This window comes from Orcinus orca, chromosome 16 (assembly GCF_937001465.1).
Source record: "Orcinus orca chromosome 16, mOrcOrc1.1, whole genome shotgun sequence".
Lineage (NCBI taxonomy): Eukaryota > Metazoa > Chordata > Mammalia > Artiodactyla > Delphinidae > Orcinus > Orcinus orca.
In genome coordinates this window covers 84,278,428-84,298,344 of record NC_064574.1, presented here as the reverse complement: position 1 = coordinate 84,298,344, position 19,917 = coordinate 84,278,428, and the positions used below count along the sequence as shown (strand labels likewise).

At 60.2% G+C, this 19,917-nt stretch overlaps 1 protein-coding gene and 1 long non-coding RNA gene across 11 annotated transcripts; one reads left to right on the top strand and one right to left on the bottom strand.

Annotated features, from left to right (window-relative positions):
- The first annotated feature begins 2,355 nt into the window (after window positions 1-2,355).
- Window positions 2,356-19,661, top strand: SLC29A4 (solute carrier family 29 member 4). 10 transcript variants are annotated; one of them, XM_033426657.2, is made up of 12 exons: window positions 2,356-2,610; window positions 5,780-5,847; window positions 5,995-6,167; window positions 9,639-9,764; window positions 10,040-10,153; window positions 10,630-10,758; window positions 12,794-12,868; window positions 13,406-13,528; window positions 14,116-14,354; window positions 14,989-15,127; window positions 15,246-15,433; window positions 16,168-17,541. In XM_033426657.2, the coding sequence occupies exons 3-12, from the start codon at window positions 6,002-6,004 to the stop codon at window positions 16,684-16,686; spliced, it is 1,818 nt and encodes a 605-aa protein (XP_033282548.1). In that variant the 5' UTR covers window positions 2,356-2,610; window positions 5,780-5,847; window positions 5,995-6,001; the 3' UTR covers window positions 16,687-17,541. The 10 variants fall into 10 exon arrangements, with proteins under 10 accessions (XP_033282548.1, XP_033282549.1, XP_033282546.1 ...); XM_033426658.2 differs by having other exon boundaries at window positions 5,992-6,167; XM_033426655.2 differs by lacking the exon at window positions 2,356-2,610 and having other exon boundaries at window positions 5,273-5,847; window positions 5,992-6,167; window positions 16,168-16,408; window positions 17,456-19,661.
- LOC125961378 (uncharacterized) lies at window positions 11,337-18,304 on the bottom strand. The gene is made up of 2 exons (XR_007472033.1): window positions 18,188-18,304; window positions 11,337-12,455 (listed from the first exon to the last, which is right to left on the bottom strand). It is a non-coding gene; the product is annotated as an uncharacterized LOC125961378 (long non-coding RNA).
- Window positions 19,662-19,917: the final 256 nt, after the last annotated feature.

The following is a 19,917-nucleotide window of genomic DNA, read 5'->3' as shown; positions in this document are numbered from 1 at the left end:
TCAGGCTTGTCCACTTAACATTAAAAAAATCAAAATCTACAAAAGGCTACAGTAAATAATGTGTCCTTTCTCTGACCCCCGCCCCCCATCTCCTTTCTCTGAAGCAATCACTATTTGCTAATATTGTATTTAGGGTTTTATACCGGTATTCACAGGCCAGACCCGTCTGTTGTTTTCTTAGAGAAAACTTCATCAGGTTTAGGATGTTCTTTCTTTCTTCCTGTGCTCTGGAATGATTAAGTTGCATCGTGGCTCTCTGTTCTTTAAAAGTTGGGTAGAATTCCGTAATTCTGTGAAACTGCTCACACCTGGGGTTTGGGAGCAGAGGCGAAGTAGTTCTTTAACAAAATTCTCTATTTCCTCCCCAGTATGTGTTCTACTTAGATTTTAGTTCTCGTCTGATGGCAGCTTGTCTGCTCATTTTTTATTTTCCCAGAAAATCCTTTTACCTGGTTTTTCCAATTTGGGGGCACAAAGTGCAAAGTATCTTTTGTATTCCCATTTCTTCCTGTTTCTGTGTTTTCCACATTATTATCAATCCTTCATAACTGTACATTCTAGTGGTGACATGTTATTCCATTAGCTTTCTTGGTTTTTTTTTTCAAATATAACAATCATGTCATCTGTCTCCCACCATGATGAAGATTCCTTATCGTCTCTTCTTGGGTAATCAGGCTATTTGCAATGTTTGGCTATTACAATATGATGGACATTTTTGTATATAAGGCCCTTTCTGTATTTAGAATTATTTCCTTAGGCTAGATTATCTGGATGAAAGGTTGTTTTTTGTTTTTTTTTAAGGCTAACTTACTTTCCAGAAGGGTTGTTCCAATTTGCACTCCCACCTGGAATCTAGGTTTAAAAACCTACTCTGACTAAAACACTCCAGGGGCTCCAACAAGACCCCCTCCCCCAGGCTGGCTCCGGCTCTCTGCCCGCTTCCCCGGAATGGCTTCTCCCTTCCTCTGTTCCAGATCCACCAGCCTTCTTTCTGTCCCCAAATAGAATGAGCTTTCTCTGGTCTCAGGACTTTGCCCTGGCTGTCCCTCTGCCTAGAAGCCCCTTCCCACAAACCTCCCCACCAGGGGCTAGTCTCTCAGGCCCAGCGTCACCTTCTCAGAGTGGCCTTCCCTGACCACTAGACAATAATGCCCACCCATTCCCATAGACACATGCCATTGTCTGTCCCACCACCGTCTGCCATCTGATGCTTCCGCAAATGATTGTACCTGTTTATTGCCTATGAAACCCCATGGGGGCAGGGACTCTGATGTGTCCCCTGAATCCAGAACAGTGTCTCACAGGCACCGAATAATTTTTATTTACACCCAGGGCGGCTCTGCATGGTTTCCTGCACTGGCCCTTTCAAAGCTCTGGGGCCGTGGGAAGCATCAGGCTCATTGACTTTGAGATTAATGACTGAACAACGGGCCACGTCCCCCTGGCCCACCCTCGCTCACCAGGGGTGGGTCTCCAGGCAGGAAGAGGGGCTAGTCTGGTGGAAAGTGAGGGGAGGGCATCCACGTAGGGGCTTGGCACGAGTCCTGGCAGGCACCTCTGTTGATCCCACAGGGAGGGCTCAGCCCTGGTTGGGGGCTTCCCATGGGCAGGCTCATCTACCTCCCACCTGGTTCTTGTTCTCCCCTTGAGGCTGGACCCCTTTCCGGGCAAGGAACACCCCCTCCCCTCATCGTGGACTCCTCCCAGGGCCTCAGCACGGGTCTCTTCTCTTAGGGCCAGGTTACAGATGCGCAATTGGAGGCTGGGAGAGAGGTGCGCGCCGGGACTGACAGCCCTGGGGAGGGTTATAATTCCACCTTCCTGGGAGAAAACTGAGGCTCAGTGATAGGAAGCGACCTCGTCAGGGTCTGATCCCAAGCGGCGAGCAGGGGGACCGCGGGCAGGGGTGGGGACCACGCGAAGGAGCGGCACAGGGGGCTGCGGCAGCCCCTAGACCTCTGTGGAATCCACACGTTTCTCCTGCCCGCGGAATCCTACTCATCCTTCAAAACTTGGATCAGCTCACCGGGTAACCTGTCCCACCCACTCCTCGAGCACCGCAGGCCTCCCCCGCGAGGCGACAAGGGTTGGTAGGGGTGGACGGGGTGCGGGGAGGGGGGCAGTAGGCCTGGGCACCCAGGCGGGGAGGTGGGCATGGGGGATGGCGACTAGATCAGCCACAGGTCACCCCAGGGTCGCCGGGACCACCACGTCCCCCGGGGCGTCTGGGGCCGCGACCTCAACCTCCGCCCCTCCCCCGCCTCTGCGGGCGCAGCGGGCGGGAGACGGAGGAGGAGGGCGGGAAAGGAGGAGGGGAGAAAGGGGCGGGGCTCCGCGGGGGTGGCGGGCCGGGGCGGAGCGCGGGAGTCCCCGCCGTGCTCGCCGCTGCCGCTGCCGCTGCTGCTGCTGCGCCCCCCGGACGCGGTCGCCGACGCCGGGGCCGGCCGACCCGGGACCCGCGGAGGACGCCGGCCGCGCTCGGCCCGAGGAGCGGTGCGGGGAGCGGGGCGCAGCGGTGCGGGGCGCGGGCGCCCGGGGGTCCCGGCGCGGGGGCGTTGGGCGCGGGCGGGGCTGGGAGCTTGGAGGACCCCAGGACCCGACCGGGCCGAGGTAAGCGGTCACCGCGGGGGAGGCGGGCGGTGGGCGGGGGGCGGACCGGCTGAGACGCGGGGACCTGTCGGAGCCTTTGTCTGAGGCGCGCGCGGCCCGGCTCCGCGCCGGCTCCGGCCGCCGAGTCCAGGGATGGGGGCACGTGACCCCGGGGACCCCGAGTCCCTCACCTTCCCACCCCTATCCCGGAATGAGCGGGCTCCCACCCCCACCCTATCCAGCATCTGGACCGGACCAGCCCCCCACCAGCCCATCTGCGAGCGCAGGACCCATACCCGGGAAAGGGGGAGAGTGGCCGGTGGCTCCAGGCCCTGCTCAGGGCCAGGCGCCTCTGCGTCCCCGGGCACACCCTAAGCGTCCTTCCATCCCGAGTTCCCTCCTGGAACCTCCACCGCGCCCCCTCACCCCTTCCCCCTGCCGGTCCCCTCCCAGCTCTTGGGAAAGGGCTGGAAGAGGTGTGGCCTGCGCCCAGCGGTCGCCTCAGGCTGGTCCTGGGGTCTGCCCTTCGCCTGGGAGCGCAGGCCTGGGAACCAACTTTGTTGCCGACGGGGCTGGTCTCGCAGAAAGAGCCTGTGGGTGGGGGAGCTGCAGCACCAAGGCCAGGGGCCAGGGCCTGGGGCTGGGCACCCTAGGAGCCAGCCAGCTCCTGTGGCCAGTGCATTCATGCATCCTCCCCGGGCTCCAGGAAGCGGGTGGCCCCAGGGTCTTGAAACCCACTTTCCTGTGGGCAGAGCCAACAGGGAGGAGTTGGGCCAGTCCAGAAAGCTTGGCTGGGGAAAGAACAGCAGAGCTCATAAGCTGGCCCAGGCACGGGGGACCAGGACCAGCCAAGGGCGTCCAGCCAGCCAGGGCTTGGGGCTCGTGAGGAGCCTGAGGCTCGAGGAGAGCTAACAGGCTGGCTTTCCAGATGGAATTCAGGCTCCCTTGTGCCCTCCGGCTGGAGCGCAGCCCCTGAGAGGGGTCATCCTGGCCTTGGGGTTCAGACACCCAGCGTCTTCACAGTGCCCTGGGGCACAGTTAGAACCCTTGTCCACTCAGTTGCCTCTGAAATGGGGGGAGCCAAAGGTGGTCGGCCTGGCGGGGCTCCCAATAGAAGCTGGACCCCTGGACCTGGCTCTCTGTGCCTCAGTTTCTCTTTCTGCAAAGTGGGGGCATGAGCCGGGCCTTCAGGACTGCTGGGGTCAGAAGATCCCTGACCTGTCTGTCCATAAATTTTCATTAAAGGGGGACCCGGGAAGAGGAGGGGCGGATGGGGGGAGAGCTGGGGCTCTGGGCTGCGGGCGTGGAGTTGGAGGGGGTGTTCTGGAGGGGCGGGTTGAGGCCTGCAGCCCAGGAGAGGTGGGGGCAGCCTCGGGGCACCCCCTGCCCTGCCACCATGGAAGGTGGTATCAGGGGTCATGGGGCCGCCGCAGGGGGAGCCAGAGCACCTCCCGGGAGGCGGACTGCAGGAGCACGTGGGGACAGTGGCTGAGGGGGGCCCTGTGGGTGGCAGCTGCCCGCCTCACCCGCTGAGCGGGAGGGAGCAGTTGGGCGGCCTCCGGGCTTGTCGCGGAACACGTCCGCCTTCCCGGGGGGCGTGGCCTCTGGGCGGGGCGGAGACCTCAGCGGGGAGGCCCGGCAGGTTTGGGGCGCCGCCGCGTCTCTGTGGGGAACACGGCCCAGGGGGTCGGGGGTGCACATCCTCCAGGGCTGGAGGGAGGAGTGTCCGTTGTTGTAGACCGCCGCTCTGCCGCTGGCCCCTTCCCCGGCCCCACCCAGGACGCAGGGTGGCTGGGGACCGAGGGTGTCCAAGCCTCCAGTGCAGGGTCCTGCCTAAGGCCACAGTCATTCAAACCCAGGCCAAGCTCTGTCCTGTGTCTTGTTCGGCCCCCCCAGCTCCAGATGTGGCAGGAGGCCCGGGGCTGGGGGCAACAGGAAGAGCACCGAGACCAGAGGGGTTCACGCCTGGCTTCCCAGGCCCCGGAAGGAGAAGCCTGCAACCCTCCTCTCTGCTGCTCCTGGGTGCGCATCAAGCCGGGTCACCCCCGGATGCAAGACCAGAATTTACCCAGTCCCCAGGGCCCACCTGAATCAGGGATGGTTCCAGCCTCTCAGACCCCCACTAAAACTCTATGGGGAGCAAGGAAGGGGGGAAGCCCAGGGGAGGCACTCCGTAACTGGTCAGCACACCCGTCTGGAGGCTGGGGAGCAGGTAAACTGAGGCAGGAAGGACGTTAGATGGGACAAGCAGAGGTGGGGGAGCTGGGCGTGGCCGGCGCCATCCTCAGAGAGACTCGGAGTAGCGCCGGGCACGTGGGATCCCTCGGGAAGCGGTCTGTCTCCCGGCTTCTTCCGTCGGTTCCCCCATACGTGCTCGGGGCGGCCCAGGAAGCGGAAGTGCTACGCTCAGTACCCAGTGCTTCCGTGTCCCATCTTTGTCTCAAATTCTCTACAGCGAATGTGTATCCTTTTGGCAATCAGATAAATTAATAAAAGTTGTCAGAGGGCTTCCCTGGTGGCGCAGTGGTTGAGAGTCCGCCTTGACGATGCAGGGGGCGCGGGTTCGTGCCCCGGTCCGGGAGGATCCCACATGCCGCGGAGCGGCTGGGCCCGTGAGCCATGGCCGCTGAGCCTGCGCGTCCGGAGCCTGTGCTCCGCAACGGGAGAGGCCACGGCAGTGAGAGGCCCGTGTACCAAAAAAAAAAAAAAAAAGTTGTCAGAAGAACAAACTGATCAATGTTTCAGGGAAAGAACTAGACCCCCCAACACCCACAGGGTCACCTACACAATGGGGGTGTTACTCCCTCGAGGGTCAATCAGCTCCTTCCTTTCCTCCAAAGATAAGGGATACAGCTTTGAGCTGAGGCAAGAGAAACGGAGGAAGACCAAAGGGAGGACTTCCTGCTCCCCCACGTGGTCGGCCCCAGAACGGTGGCTCACGGTCCCACAGGCCTGGGTCCGGGTTCAGGCCCCACCGCTTACTGCCTGTGAGATCGGGGTGGTGGGCCGGCGGGACGTTCACGCTCTAACATCGGCTGTCAGATGAGTGAATGTCGGAACCCCCTCCCAGAGGGAGATGGTTTGTGGGACGCTCGAGCACGGTGCTGGCACACAAGTGTTCAGAATATTTCTCCCCCTGTCTCTTTCTCTCTGCTGTGCCCGCTGCCGCTGCCCTCACGCAGGCCTCCAGCCTTGCTCTCCACTGCAGCCAGGGAGCATCATAAGACACAAGTCACGGGACGTCGCTCGTCCGTTCAGGTTTGTGTGCCCCTGCGTGCTGTTTCAAGGTGGGTGGGGTGGATAGAGACGGTGGTCCCCCGGGGGTGCAGGCTTGGCCGCGTGGCAGTGGGGCAGGGATCCCCTCCTGGCCTCCCCAGCCTGCGTCATCTGCTTTCCCCGCAGCAGGGCTGCCATGGGCTCGGTGGGCAGCCAGCACCTCCAGGAGCCCAGCGTGGCGAGCACGCCGCACAGGAGCGTGGTGATGAGCTTCGACAGCGGCCCGCTGGAGGAGGTGGCGGCCGGGGTAGCCCAGGCCCAGGGCAGTAGGGCCAGGGGCATCCCGATTTTCACGGACTCTGGTGAGTGAGCGTGCGGCCAGGGTGCGCGTCTGCCCCAAAGCAGGGACGGCTGTGGGAGCCTTCCCGGGATGGGGAACCTTGTGGGGGGGTCACTGAGCCCGGGAGGCAGCGTCGGTCAGGATGGATGAGATCTGCCGTGGTAACAAACGAGCCCACCGGCCCAGTGCCTTCACTAATGCCGGGTGCCCGGGGAAGGCTCCATCTTAACGTGGGTTTCCACGACCGCTGAGGAGGTGGGAGGGCACAGGGTGAACCAGGCACTGACCTGTATGTAAACTTCTGTCTGCGACTGACGCATATGGCGTTGGCTGCATTCTTGGGTCAGAGCAAGCCATGCCTCACTTCAGTGGAGATGGGAAAGTGTCCGAAAAGAGGATTGATGTGAGGTTCAAACCCCCCAGTTTTGAGGACTTCCCTGGCGGTCCAGTGGTTAGGACTCCGCACTTTCACTGCCGAGGGTCCAGGTTCAATCCCTGGTCAGGGAACTAAGATCCCACAAGCTGCACAGCACAGCCCAAAAAAAAACCCCAAGAAAGAAATATCCGGTTTTCCACGTATCTGTGTGTCCTAGGGCAAGTGCCTCAACCTTTCGCAGCCTCAGGTTCCCTACATGGAGGAAATAGTCCAGCTGCCTGTGAGATCAGACTTGCAGAGTGGGCAGTGTGCAGGTCTGGAGTTAGGCAGATTTGGGTTCAACCCCAGCTCCTGTCTCTGTCCACTCAGGGACCTTGGGTAAGTCACTGTTCTCTGGGCCTCAGTTTCTTCATCTGGAAAAGGGGAATGATCCTGGGGCCACCCTAATGTGCTTGCAACTGGATCCACAAAATGTGGCTTAAGACGTTTCCCGGCGCTCAGGAGGCCCCCCTGTAAGTGATAGCTCATTTGGGGGCTGGCTACAGGTTATACTAGGACCACTTCAGGCTCCGACATGGAGACTTACTCTCAGCTTCCATCCCCTCTCTTTGCAGATGGGGAGTGGAGATTCTGCGGGCTGAGACCCATGTTGGGTTGAGATAATCTCCCTGCACCCGTGTGTATGGACGGGGCCCATCCCCAGGCTTCTGGCCAGGCAGTGGATGCCATGTTGCCATGGCCGTAGAATTGGATGGTGGCCATGGTGACCAGGGCAGTGGTGATTTTAGCTGTAATGGCTATGGTGACGGTGGCTGCATCAGCCAGGGTTCTACCAGAGCCAGCAGGAGACAGAGCTAGAAAGAGAGTTAAAGATGCAATACAGATATAGACATATAGATATCCATATGCATTTATTATAGGACATTGGCTGGCTAAAGAGGAGGCTGGCTAAGCCAGTCTGAAGTCCATCAGGCAGGTGGTCAGGACGGAAGATGACAAGCAGGCTGGAATCCCAGGGGCACGAGCCGTTTGGGGTCCCTGAGTTCTGGGAAGGCCTCAAGGTCTTACCTGATTAGGTCAGGCCCACCCAGGGTAAACTCTCTTTTGATCAAACTTAAAGTAACTAAGGAGGGCCTTTGTGTGATTTTTCTGTGAAAGAAAAATCTTTTCACAGCAGCACCTCGGTCGGTGTTTGATTGAACAGCAGGACTGTGGTTCAGCCTCCAAGTTGACCTACAAACTGACCATTACAGTCCACCCCTTACCAGCTTGCCTCCTATACACAGCTCCCTACACCATACTTAGTCTCCAGAGAAAGACACTAACAGTCAACCCCCCAACTACCAGGACGTAACGGACCCCCATATGAACAAAAACACGCTAACCCTTTCCCCAAAGACGCAAAGTCCTTGTGCGTTGATGTTCACACTTCTCCTTTGATCCCCCAAACTTCAATACTGAGATACAGGGTTAACCGTTACGAACACATCTTACGTTAGATGATACGGGGGTGAGAAAGTGAATAAAATAAAAGCATTTGATTAATACATACACACACATATTCATATCAAAAAAAGGAAGCAATACTCATAACAGTATCAGTCCTCGTGTCTGTGACCAGTCCCATGATTGTAGCTGGTATTCATAACTACCTTCTCCCACCACCCAGCCCATATTCCATTTGCCCACCACAAGTATCTTAACTGGTCACGGTTCTTTGCCCGGTGGGTGACCCAAGCTTCATTATTTTTTTTTTTCTTGGCCACGCCACGTGGCTTATGGAATTTTAGTTCCCTGACCAGGGATCAAACCTGGGGCCCCAGCAGCGAGAGTGCCAACTCGTAACCACTGGACCAGCAGGGAATTCCCCCAACCTTCATTCTTGAAAGCTCTGGATCACTAGCAGTCCTGCTGGACTTGGGTTGGTATCATTTTCCATTGACTGTGTCCCAGGGATTGCACATCCTGAGAGAGGCCGTGAGGAATCTCCTGTCTCACGGACCTACTCTCTCACTCCCACACGGGAGCAACCTGATTTCCCAGTGATGACGGTCAGGATCTGTCCCCACAGCCAGAGCAGCCACCCTGCTCCCTGCAGGATCACTGTGTCTCGGGGGGGAACCGTTCCTCCCTTTGGAGCAAAGCCCTCTGGCCCAGCGGAGCCTCAAGTCCTGGGGGTGGGAAGCAAACATTTCGCTGGTGAATGTCTAAGGGGCGTAGTGAGTGGTCCCACCTGCACTTGTGCCCGTGGTTCCTGGATGTGTGAACACTAACTATAGGAGAATCAGCCCTGTATATTGGACGCTGGTTTAGATCATCGGTGGCCTCCCAGAGGACACTGCCTCAGCCCCACCAGGTCTGGCCACCCAGCTGGTCCCAGAGCTGAGTCTCCAAAAGGCCGTTTCACTGTTCTCTCCAGCCAGCTGCTTCCGTGGCCATGATGGTGAGAGTCATGGTGGCAGCAGCCTCTTGGTAACGGACAGTGGCTGTGGTGATAGCTGCACTGGCCGTGGTATTGGTGGTTGTATGTCTGGCAGCCATGACTATGATGACTGGGGCAGCTGGGGCCGTGAAGGTGGAGAGCGGCCACGGTGACGGTGACCATGGTTACAGTGGCTGTAAGGTGATGATAACGGCTGTGATGTAGCAGCTGTGATGGGGATGGATGGTGGCCAGGGTGACGGCAGCCGTGATGCTGCTGGATACAGTGGCAGTGGCCACAGTGATGATGGACCGTGGGTATGGTGATGGTGGTCATGATGGTGGGTACGATGGTGACAGTGGCCATGGTGTTTGGTGACTTTTGATAATGGCCATGATGGTGGTGGCGTGGGCAGCTGTGGCCATAGTGACGGAGAGTAGCCACGGTCATGATGGCTTTGGTGGCTTGGCTATGGTGAGAGTGGCCATGGTGATGGTAGCTAAGGTGGCAGTGCTTCTGGTGGCAGTGACAGATGCATGGTGGGAGGCCGTGTCTGTGGTTCGGGTGGCAGCCGGAGTGGCTGTGGCTATGGTGGTCGTGATGGGGGTGCCGTGGTGGACTGTGGCCCCGATGTGGTGGTCGCGGCCGCGAATGGGCTGGTCCGCGTCTCACCTGGCGTCTGGGTTTGCGGGCAGAGGAGCCGGTGCCTGACGACCGCTACCGCGCCGTCTACTTTGCAACGCTCCTGGCTGGTGTGGGCTTCCTGCTGCCGTACAATAGCTTCATCACCGACGTGGACTACCTGCACCACAAGTACCCAGGTGGGTCCCCCACAGTCGCGTCCTGCCATCGCATGCTGCCCTGCACACGTGGCTCAGGCTGCCACCCTCCAGAAACCCCTTGGGCAGGACCCCACTTGGGGAGCCCATTTTATTCAAACCCTAGCTCGGCTGTGAATTGCTGTGTGACCCCAAGGGCAGCCACTCACCCTCTCTGGGCTGTCGGCCCCTTTGGGGCAGAGGGAGGAAGCAGTGCCTGGCGGGGGCAGGTGCAGAGGGTGGGGCTCCCCTGAACCCGTTACCCTCCCCCCCACCAGGGACCTCGATTGTGTTTGACATGAGCCTCACCTACATCCTGGTGGCGCTGGTGGCTGTGCTCCTGAACAACGCGCTGGTGGAGAGGCTGAGCCTGCACACGAGGATCACCGCGGGTACGCTGCCCGCTGCCCACCCGGCTCCCGGCCCTCACACCTGTCCGTCACATGCCCTCCATTCCCTGCGTGCGCCTCACTCTCCTCGTCTGTAAGATGGGCGCACCTCCTAGGAACGTCATGGGGTTCAACTATGAAAACAGTGTCAGGCCCATGTGCGTGTAACACGTGCTGGCGTGATGCCTGCGCCTGGCGAGGCTGCCGTGCACCCCCCGTGTGTCCCGGGGCCCTTGCTCTTCCCTGCTCTTCCTCTCCCATTTGTCTCCATGGTAACATTCAGCTTCAAATCCCAGCTCGAGGCACCTCCTCCAGGAAGCCTTCTGGGTGCCCCTCCTAGAACTCTAAGATGGCCCCGCCCTCCCAGTATTAAGGGGAACGGCAGAGAGAGGGCACCTCAGACCTGGCTCCATGTTGGGGGATGAGGGGCTCCCCCAGCCCACCATCGAGTGCCACCTCTCTGGCCTCTCCCCACACAGGCTACCTCTTAGCCTTGGGCCCCCTCCTGTTCATCAGCATCTGCGACGTGTGGCTGCAGCTCTTCTCTCGGGACCAGGCTTATGCCATCAACCTGGCTGCGGTGGGCACCGTGGCCTTCGGCTGCACAGGTAGGGCCAGGGGCCGGGGTGGGCTGAGCCCCTGGGTGCCCACTGCGGGCCGTCCCACCGGCCCTGTTCGTGTGCTGGGGGCATGTTAATACAGGGTGAGCCAGGCTCAGTGCCGGCACGTTTCCATGTGCACATGGGCGAGTCTGCTTTCACACGTGCACGTCTACTTTCACACATGCACGCACACTGCACACCCAAAGGGCTGCGTGCGCTGGTCACACACACAGTCAGAGCACACACTCCACACACATGTCCACATGCCCCATGTCATGTGGACATGGAGGCAGTTCCCTGGTTTTCTCAGGTATAAACCGGGCTTCACAACCTCTCCTGCCCATGTCACCGTGTCACTGTGTTTCTCTTGGGCGGTAGCTTTCAAAATTTTTTTTTTTAACTTTTTATTTTGAAACTGTTTCAAACCTATGGAAAGTTAAGAATAATATAATGAGTTCCCATATACCTTTCACCTAGATTCACCAATTGTTAACATTTTGCCACATGTGCTTTCTTTCCTTTGCTGGCTTTCTCTGTTCCCCCTCCCTGCCCCCAACTTCTTTTTTTTTTTTTTAATAAGAATCTTTTTAAAAATATGTATTTATTTATTTGGCTGCGCTGGGTCTTAGTTGCGGCACGCAGGATCTTCGCTGCCGAGTGTGGGAGCTTTAGTCGCGGCATGCGGGATCTAGTTCCCTGAACAGGGATCGAAGCCGGGCCCCCTGCACTGGGAGCGCGGAGTCTTAACCACTGGACCACCAGGGAAGTCCCCCTCCTCCACCTTCTAAAGTATATGTATATATATGAAATTTCCCCTAAATATATATAAATAGAAAATGTATGTTTTGTCCTTAAACCGTTTGGGAATTACTTGCAGACATCATCATGCTTCTTTGCCTAAATGGTAACAGTTCAGGGTGTTTAACAGCTAAACCTAAAACATCTCTTCTAGAACCACATTTACAATTGCCAAAATTGGGACATTTAACATTGATACAATACTATCATCAGATCTACAAGCCATAATCATTTCACTGTTTGTCGCGGTAATGTCCTGTACAGCATTTGTTTTTTCTGACCCAGGACCCAGCCCAGGATCACACGTTACATCACTGGTCACATCTTTAGTCTCCTTTAATCCGAAAGGTCCTCAGCCTTTCTCTGTCTTCTGTGGCAATGATGTTTGCAAAGGTCCAGGCCAATTGTTCTGTCGATCGTGACTTCCAGAAAGAGATACATTTCACATTATGACCCAGCACACATGTGTGCGTGTGTATGTGTGTGTGTGTTTATAAATGAAATCAAGGCTCTGTGAAATAATATTCTCAATCCAGGCTTTGTACTCAGGTCTGCTCTGTTCTATTTCGTTAAAAAAAAAAATGCTGATAACCCCACCAGGAAGGAGATGCTAGTTTGCCAGCCCTGCTCCAGGGTTTACTTCCAGGCGTGGAGTCACTAGACCGCAGGGCTTGAGCCGGTACATTTTCATTCTCCCCAGATACTGCTGCACGTCTGTCTTGTTGGTCAGGATGAGACGTTATGCTGTGGTAACAAACGAGCCCAGAGATCTCAGTGGCTTCTCAGAACCGGCCTTATTTCTGGCCCTTGCTGCACGTCCAGCGTGTCGGTGGGGTTATTTCCACACTCACTCGGACTGCCGGTGGCTCCCCGTCTGTAACCCATGGCCTCTTCTGTGGCCGCCCCTGGGGAAAGACAGACCAGAAGACCATGTGGGCTTTTCCTACCTGGTCCAGGAGTGACGCGTGTCATTTCTGCTTGGGTGTCAATGACCAGAGGAGGTTGGGGAGCCTGGCCAGCCCCGGGGCGGGGACGTCGAAGGCAGGACTGTGCTATGCAGGGGGTGGTGCTGTTTCCACCCCACCCCACGAGGGGATTGGACAAGGTCCCTCTGCCCCCAGTGGTGTTAATGTCTTTTCCCAGCAACCCTTGCCAGCAGTGTTCTCAAACTTCTGAATTCTGTTCCAAGCAAACAGGTGATAAGTGGTGTCTCATGGTTACTTCTCTCTCTCTCTCTCTCAAGTGCAGCAATCCAGCTTCTACGGGTACACGGGGATGCTGCCCAAGAGGTACACGCAGGGGGTGATGACGGGGGAGAGTGAGTATCTGCGGACCCCAGAGCTGCCTAGGCTCTGCGACCCTCTTCCTGGGACCGAGGCGGGGCTGGCGATCGCCTGGCTGGTGGGGGGCCGGACTCCCAGACAGGAGGGATGAGGTTGTGATAGGCGTGGTCTCTTTGGGTGCAGGGTCCTCTGTGATGTGAGGAGCACGTGCCACACTCTGAGCATGGGTCTCGAGTGTCTCGCAGCGTCTGTGCAAGGCGTGCGTTTCGTGTGTGCATGTGTGTGCAGGGCAGCTCATCTACACCCGTGATGTCAAGTGCCGGCCCCCAGCACCAAGCTCTCCTCAGAGCCCCACCCCCACTTGGCAACTCAGACTCCCTTTCCCAAGCCCAACACGTCATCCCACCGGCCCCTGCTCAGTGAAGGGCACCCCCTTGCTCAAACCTGAGACCTACCCGACACCCAGTGCTCTAAGTCACTGCAAGTCATGTGGACCTGCCCTCCGGGGTGATCCCTGCGCCCCAGCCCCGGTCCAAGCAGCCGACTCCACCTCTTGTCTTGCTGCCCTCCAGCACGGGGGCTGCCCCACCCTCAGCCCAGCTGCAAGCACTTCGGAGCACCTCGTCCAGATGTCCTCAGTCTTCCTTCCGGGCCTGGATGGGCCAGGCTCAGCCGTGCTGTGGGGCAGGACTCAGGTGGACTCTGGGCCCCATTTCTCCCCTTTGGGGTGCTCTGTACCCTCTACATACGGTGAGGCCCACCAGGTGCCCCCAGGGCTCCAAGCCTCGCGTCTGTGGAGTTTGGTTCCGGGAAGGTACCCCGCTGCCGTGACCCCCACCACCTTCCCCTGTGACCTTAGGACCCCACCCACCTGGTTCCAAGCCCACCACTTCCTTTCAGCTCCGCAAACACAAACATGTAGAGCTCATGCCCGCCCTCTGCCAATGGACGCTCGCCCCCTCGTCTCTGCCTGTCCCCCCAAATCCTGCACAATCATTGGTGTTTTTCTGCGACCTGTTTGGGGTCTCTCCCCAACGAGCCCAGAAGGAAGGGCCTGCATGCGTCGCCCCCACTGTGTCCTCAGGGCGGACGGTGCCGGGCACACAGCAGACACGTGATCAGTGCGCCTGGGGTGGGGTGTGTGTGAGCCGTAAGCAGGGGCCAGAGAGGGGCGGGCTGCGCCGGCGCATCCTGTGGGCAGCCACAGCGTGTCCGCGTCCCAGGGCTGCGGGGCGGGGCCGAGTGGGCGGGGTCGCCCGCATCACGGCCCCGGCCCCCGCAGGCACGGCGGGCGTGATGGTCTCCCTGAGCCGTATCCTCACGAAGCTGCTGCTACCCGACGAGCGGGCCGGCACGCTCATCTTCTTCCTGGTCTCCGCGGGCCTGGAGCTGCTCTGCTTCCTGCTGCACCTGCTGGTGCGGGGCAGCCGCTTCGTGCTCTACCACACGGCGCGGCCCCGCCCCAACCACACGGCCGGCTACCGCGTGCACCACGACGTGGCCGCCGAGGACGTGCACTTTGTAAGTCGCGAGGTCCGCGGAGGGAGCCGGGAGGCCCGGCACGGCCGCCGCCCCGTCCCAGCCGAGCTCCTCCAGCCGCGCCCCGCTGTCGCTGTTGTCTCAGGCTCCAGCTCCTCCTGTGGCCCGAGGCTCCTACCCACGGGCCCTCCTTCGTCCTGTGGATGAAGGTTTCATCCCTTGGTGACACCACACACCTGAGGCCTGAGGCCCCCTGGCTGTGACAGCCCACACCTGAGGCCTTAACCTCCCCACGCCCCCGGTGTGATGGCCCACACCTGTGGCCTCCCCCGCAGGCCCGCCCGGAGCCATCCTGGGGAGCTGGGGCGCCCCGGACACTGCGCGGAGCCAGAGGCCAGCTGAGACAAGGCCCACGTCAGAAACCGGGGCCCCCTTAATGGTCACGGAGGGTCCGCGAGTGGCTCTGGGCTGAGACCTGAGCCGTGCGGAGGGGTGTGAGGACCCATACGAAAGGCATGGGGGCGGGGCGTGGGGGGGGTGGGCAGAGGGAAGCGCACGCGCAGAGGCTCCGGGGCGTGGGAGGAGCTTGGCGTGTTTGCGGGGCAGCGAGGAAGCAGCCGGCAGGAGCCTGCGGGGGCCTCTCGCCCAAACGCGTCCCACCCTGTACCCCCTCCAGGAGCACCAGGGCCCAGGCCTGGCCAACGGCGGGTCCCCAAAGGACAGCCCAGCCCACGAGGTGGCCGGCGGCGGGGGAGCCTACACGCGCTTTGATGTGCCTCGGCCGAGAACCAGGCGCAGCTGGCCCTCCTTCCGAGGTGGGGCGGGCTGGGCCCCGGCGTCCCGTGTCTCGTCTGCGCGCGGAGGGCAAGGGGTGTTCCGGTGGGCTGGGGCCGCTTAGGTGTGCGGCCTCCTGACGCCGCCGGCCGCCCACAGCCCTGCTGCTGCACCGCTACGTGGTGGCCCGCGTCATCTGGGCGGACATGCTCTCCATTGCCGTGACCTACTTCATCACGCTGTGCCTGTTTCCGGGTCTCGAGTCCGAGATCCACCACTGCATCCTGGGCGAGTGGCTGCCCATTCTCATCATGGCCGTGTTCAACCTCTCTGACTTCGTGGGCAAGGTGGGCGCCCCCGCCAACCCTCCCGGCCCTGGGGGAGGACGCCGTGGGTGGGGGCAGCAGACGCCAGGGTCACTGCGGGAGCCGCGGGGAGGGTCCCCGGGGAGGCGCAGGCCCCAAGCAGAGGCTGCACGTGGCTCCTGGTGGGGAGGGCGGGAGCAGAGCCACGGTCCAGACCGCAGCTGGGAGCAGTTGGGGGAGGCGGCGCTTGCCCCACACTCACTAGTTGAGCACAGGTGGGGGCACACGGAGGAGGGCACCCAGAAATGGCTGGCCTGTCGTTGGTCTTATGTAGAAGAACGCAAGGCTTAGAGAGGGAAAGCCATCTGCTTGGGGTCCCACAGCTGGGAGGTCTGAGAAACTCGAGTCTGTGCTTACCGAGGGAGCAAAGCTTAGTTAGTGGGTTCAGTTGCTGCCGCTTCGTACGTGTTGATGCAGGTGGGCCTGATCCTCTGGGCCTCTGTATCCTCGTTTCTCAAATAATGTCAAGAGCACCACCCGGCGAGGGTGCTGTGCAGGCTGAACAGGGGCACGTGTGTCGTGTTTAGCTGGGTGCCGGGCACACAGCGAGGACTGTGTGTCGCCATATGAGGGGTTTGGTGGGGTTTGGTGGACAAAGGTGGGAAAGGATGGGGACACAGCCTGAGCCGGGAGTGTCTAGGGATAGGGGAGTGTCTGGAGGCTGCCGGGAAGACGCAAGGGGAGTGGCATGGGCCCACATGTCTGTCTCCCCACAGATCCTGGCGGCGCTGCCCATGGACTGGCAGGGCACCCACTTGCTGGCCTGCGCCTGCCTCCGTGTGGTCTTCATCCCCCTCTTCATCCTGTGCGTCTACCCCAGCAGCACGCCCGCCCTCCGCCACCCGGCCTGGCCCTGCATCCTCTCCCTGCTCATGGGCATCAGCAACGGCTACTTCGGCAGCGTGCCCATGATCCTGGCGGCGGGCAAAGTGAGCCCCAAGCAGCGGGAGCTAGCAGGTAAGGCCCTGCTCGCCTGCAGGACTGTCCACTGTCAGGCAGGGAAACCCAGGCCCGTAGGAGTCAAGACCACACAACGAGAAGCTACCTTTGGGTCCCAGGGTCAAGTCAGCCTCGGAGCTCGTAGCTTGGGGACGTTCGCCAACCGCTTCCCCCCTCGTTCATCTCACAGCTGCTTGGTGAGCCCCTACCGTGCACCAGGCACTGTTCTAGGTTCTGGGGACACTGGTGACAAAACAGTGATCCCTGTGTTTGTGGGGTTGACAGTCCAGAGGTGACAGAGACAACAAAATGATGTAATGTGTTGGAAGGTGATGAGTGTGGTTGAGGAATGTAAAACAGAGTAATGGGAGGAGGGAGTCGGGGTAGGGGGTTCACAGTGGAAGCAGAGCAGTCTGGGAAGGCTTCACTGAGGAGGTGACTTGAGCAGAGACCTGGAGAAGGTAGTGAGGGGCCACGTGACAATGCAAGGGAAGAGTGTTCGGAGTGGCGGGGATAGCATGTGCAAAGGCCCTGGGGCAGGGGGCGGCAGTGGAGTAGTAAACAGGTGGGAGGGGCCTGGAAGAAAGTGCTGGATTCTGGATCCGTTTTGACTGCAGGGCCCACGGGGCCAGCTGATGGACTAGGAGATGCAGTATGAGAAAAGGACGGGGGGTGGGGCGAGGGGGGAGGTCAAGAAGGACTCCCAAGGGGGGCCTGCTGCTCAGGGCAAGAAGGTTGGATTGCCGTCAAGTGAGATGGGGAGGGGGCCATGTGGGAAGGGGCACTGGAGGGGGGTTCTGGACACAGTAGGTTCAGGAAGCCCAGTAGACATCCTAAGTGGTCCATGACGAGGAAGCAGTTGGAGGTAGGAGGCTGGAGAGAAAGAGAAGCAGGCGAGGCCTGGAGCGCCCAGCACTTTCAGTCAGGGTGGAACAGTCCTGGGGCGGCCACCTCCCAGGTGGGAGCTGGCCGTGGTCACTGCTTCACACCTGAGAAGCTAGGGCTTCGGCTCCAGCCCTCGCTGTGGCCCCCCTCCCGCCAGCTGAGGTCTGGTCCTGTCTGCAGGGAACACCATGACCGTGTCCTACATGACGGGGCTGACGCTGGGCTCGGCCGTGGCCTACTGTACCTACAGCCTCACGCGGGACGCCCACGGCACCTGCCCCGACCGCTCCGCCGCCAACGCCTCTTTCCCCGCTGGCCTCTGAGCCAGGCCTGGGCCCCCAGCCCTGCCCAGGGAGGGCTGCCGGGGCCCTTCCCCACCCCTGCCTGCAGTGCCTGCGGGGCCCCGGCCTCCTCCCCGTGCCAATACCGCCACCCTCTCTGGGCCCACCTGCCCTCACTCCGGCCCCAAGGTTCTGCCAAGTTCTCGGAGGCCTGGACATGTGGCTGCCACAGGGTCCCGCCAGCACTGTGTTCTGTGTTCCGTCTCACGCCGCCCTTTGCCACCTGCGTGTGTCTGGTGGTCCCAGTGCCAGCCAGGACAGTGACAGACCACCAGCCGGTGTCCCCTTCTGGTGACCCTCACCTGGCTCTGCTTTGAGGGCCCCATGGCCCCAGCCACACCGTCCTCAGCACCTCCTTCACTGGGGACCCCTTGCCCCCAGGTCTCCCCCATCCCAGTTCTTAAACGCTGGGTCTCCCCAGTAAAATGCGTTTGCCGTGAAGGAGCTGTAAGCTCTGGGTCTGAATGGTTTCAGACCACGGTCTGCGCTGGCCTTTTTGCAACCCCAGCTTTGGTGCTGGCCTGGGTGCACCCACCCCATGCCAGCACCCCGCGTGCACCCTGGTACCCACCTGATGCCACAGGCCTGGGCGTCTGTGCCTGCCTGGGGACCCCCGATGACTTCTCCGGATCCTCCACCTGTGATACAGGAGGGGGACAGTTTGGGGGCCGCAAAGCAGGGCCCACACCCTGGCTAAAGTCACCCTGTGACCTAGGCCTTGGGCCCTGTCCGGGGAGGCCCAAGGAGGGACAGACATGCCGGAGTCCCTGGCAAGTAGGAAGGGGTGGGGTCCCTTCAGAGGTCCGGGCTGGCTCGGTGCCCCGAGCTGGGGGCATTCCCAGATCATCCTGCCAAAGACGGGCTTCTCTACGGGGAGGACAGGTACCCACGGCACCGCTGTGACCACCCTGCCCCTCTGCGTCTGGTGTCCACCCGTCTGTCCACTAACTGTACCGCACTGGCCATTAAAGATGAGGGCAGAGCAACTGCCCCACCGCCGCCTCCAAGTAGCGTCTGTGCCGCCATCGCAGCCCCTGCGGTGGGAGGAGGGGTCCTGGCGGGACACGGCCCACGACTGGGAACGCAGGCTTCCCTCCAGACACCTGGTAGGCCCAGGACAGATTTGTGTGGAGGGGCGGACAGTTGGGGTGGGGAGAGGAAGCATTTGGGGTTTAAAGGGCACCTTGGTGCCCCTTTGGCCCTCAGAACAGTCAGAGACAGTGGCTGCGTCGCGCCCACTCGAAGGGGGAGAAAAGGAGGGGAGATAGCTTGCCCCCTGCCCGGAGGGGTCAGAGCCAGGACCGGACGCTGAGCGTTCTGGGGTCCCATCCCGGCTCTGTTGCTGATGTGTGTGGTTTGGACAAATTCCTCCACTATCCTATGTTTCAGTTTCCCCAAGACGGGTTGCCCCGCTCTTCGACGTGGGTTCCGTGGAGAAGGGTTGGGGAGGAGGAGGCCGGCTGCCTGAGGGTGGCCTGTGCTCCAGGCAGGCCCGCGACCTTGGGGACCCACCCACCTCCGGACAGACACCGCCCCCTGCAGCCACGTGGGTCAAGACCACGCGGGGCGCCGCACCAGGGGCCGATTGGTGGCGCCAGCGTGCCGCTCCTTCCGAGACTGGGTATGTGGGGGTGGGGCACGCACTACCTCGTGACTCAGTTTCTCTGAAACGGGAGGACCGTCGGAGCCCTTCCCCAGCCACACGCTGAGCTGACTGCTTTCGTCATGGCCTCACCGTTCCCTCCACACACCGCCCTCGAATAGCAAAGCCGGATGGCCGTCCGTGTCCCATCCACGTGCGGTGCGCTGGGTTGCTGGGCAGGTGCCCGTGGGGGCCGGCCTGAGCTGCCCTGGGTAGGGGGCAGGTGGCAACGCCAGGACCTGGGCCCAGCCTCCCCAGTCCCGGCAGGGCTGCCGCCCCTCCATTGCACACTGGCTCAGGGCCACCCAGACTGGCAGCACTGCTGTCATTCCTTCCAGTGTGGGTGCAGCCAGGAGGGCTCTGCGCCACGTGTTGTTGTTCTGCGTTTTGTTACTGCCTTGCTCTTAACAGCAGTCCCAGTTGTAGCCTCCTCCACTCTCCTCCTTTTTTTCTGAAGTGTGACTGATGTACAGTATTATGTGAGTTACAGGTGTATAGTATAGTGACTCACAGTTTATAAGGATTGAACTTCATTTATAGTTATTATAAAATATTGGCTATATTCTCCATGTTGTACAAATATCCTTGTAGCTAATTTTACACCTAATAGCTTGTACCTCTTACTCCCCTACCCCTATCTTTCCCTTCCTCCTTTTCCT

Bases quoted from the DNA above. Each gene is read 5' to 3' on its own strand.
- SLC29A4 (XM_033426651.2), top strand. From the start codon at position 5,666: ATGGTTTGTGGGACGCTCGAGCACGGTGCTGGCACACAAGTGTTCAGA. The intron at 6,168-9,638 runs GTGAGTGAGCGT...GTTTGCGGGCAG, and splicing joins CCCGATTTTCACGGACTCTG to AGGAGCCGGTGCCTGACGAC. The intron at 10,154-10,629 runs GTACGCTGCCCG...CTCCCCACACAG, and splicing joins GCACACGAGGATCACCGCGG to GCTACCTCTTAGCCTTGGGC.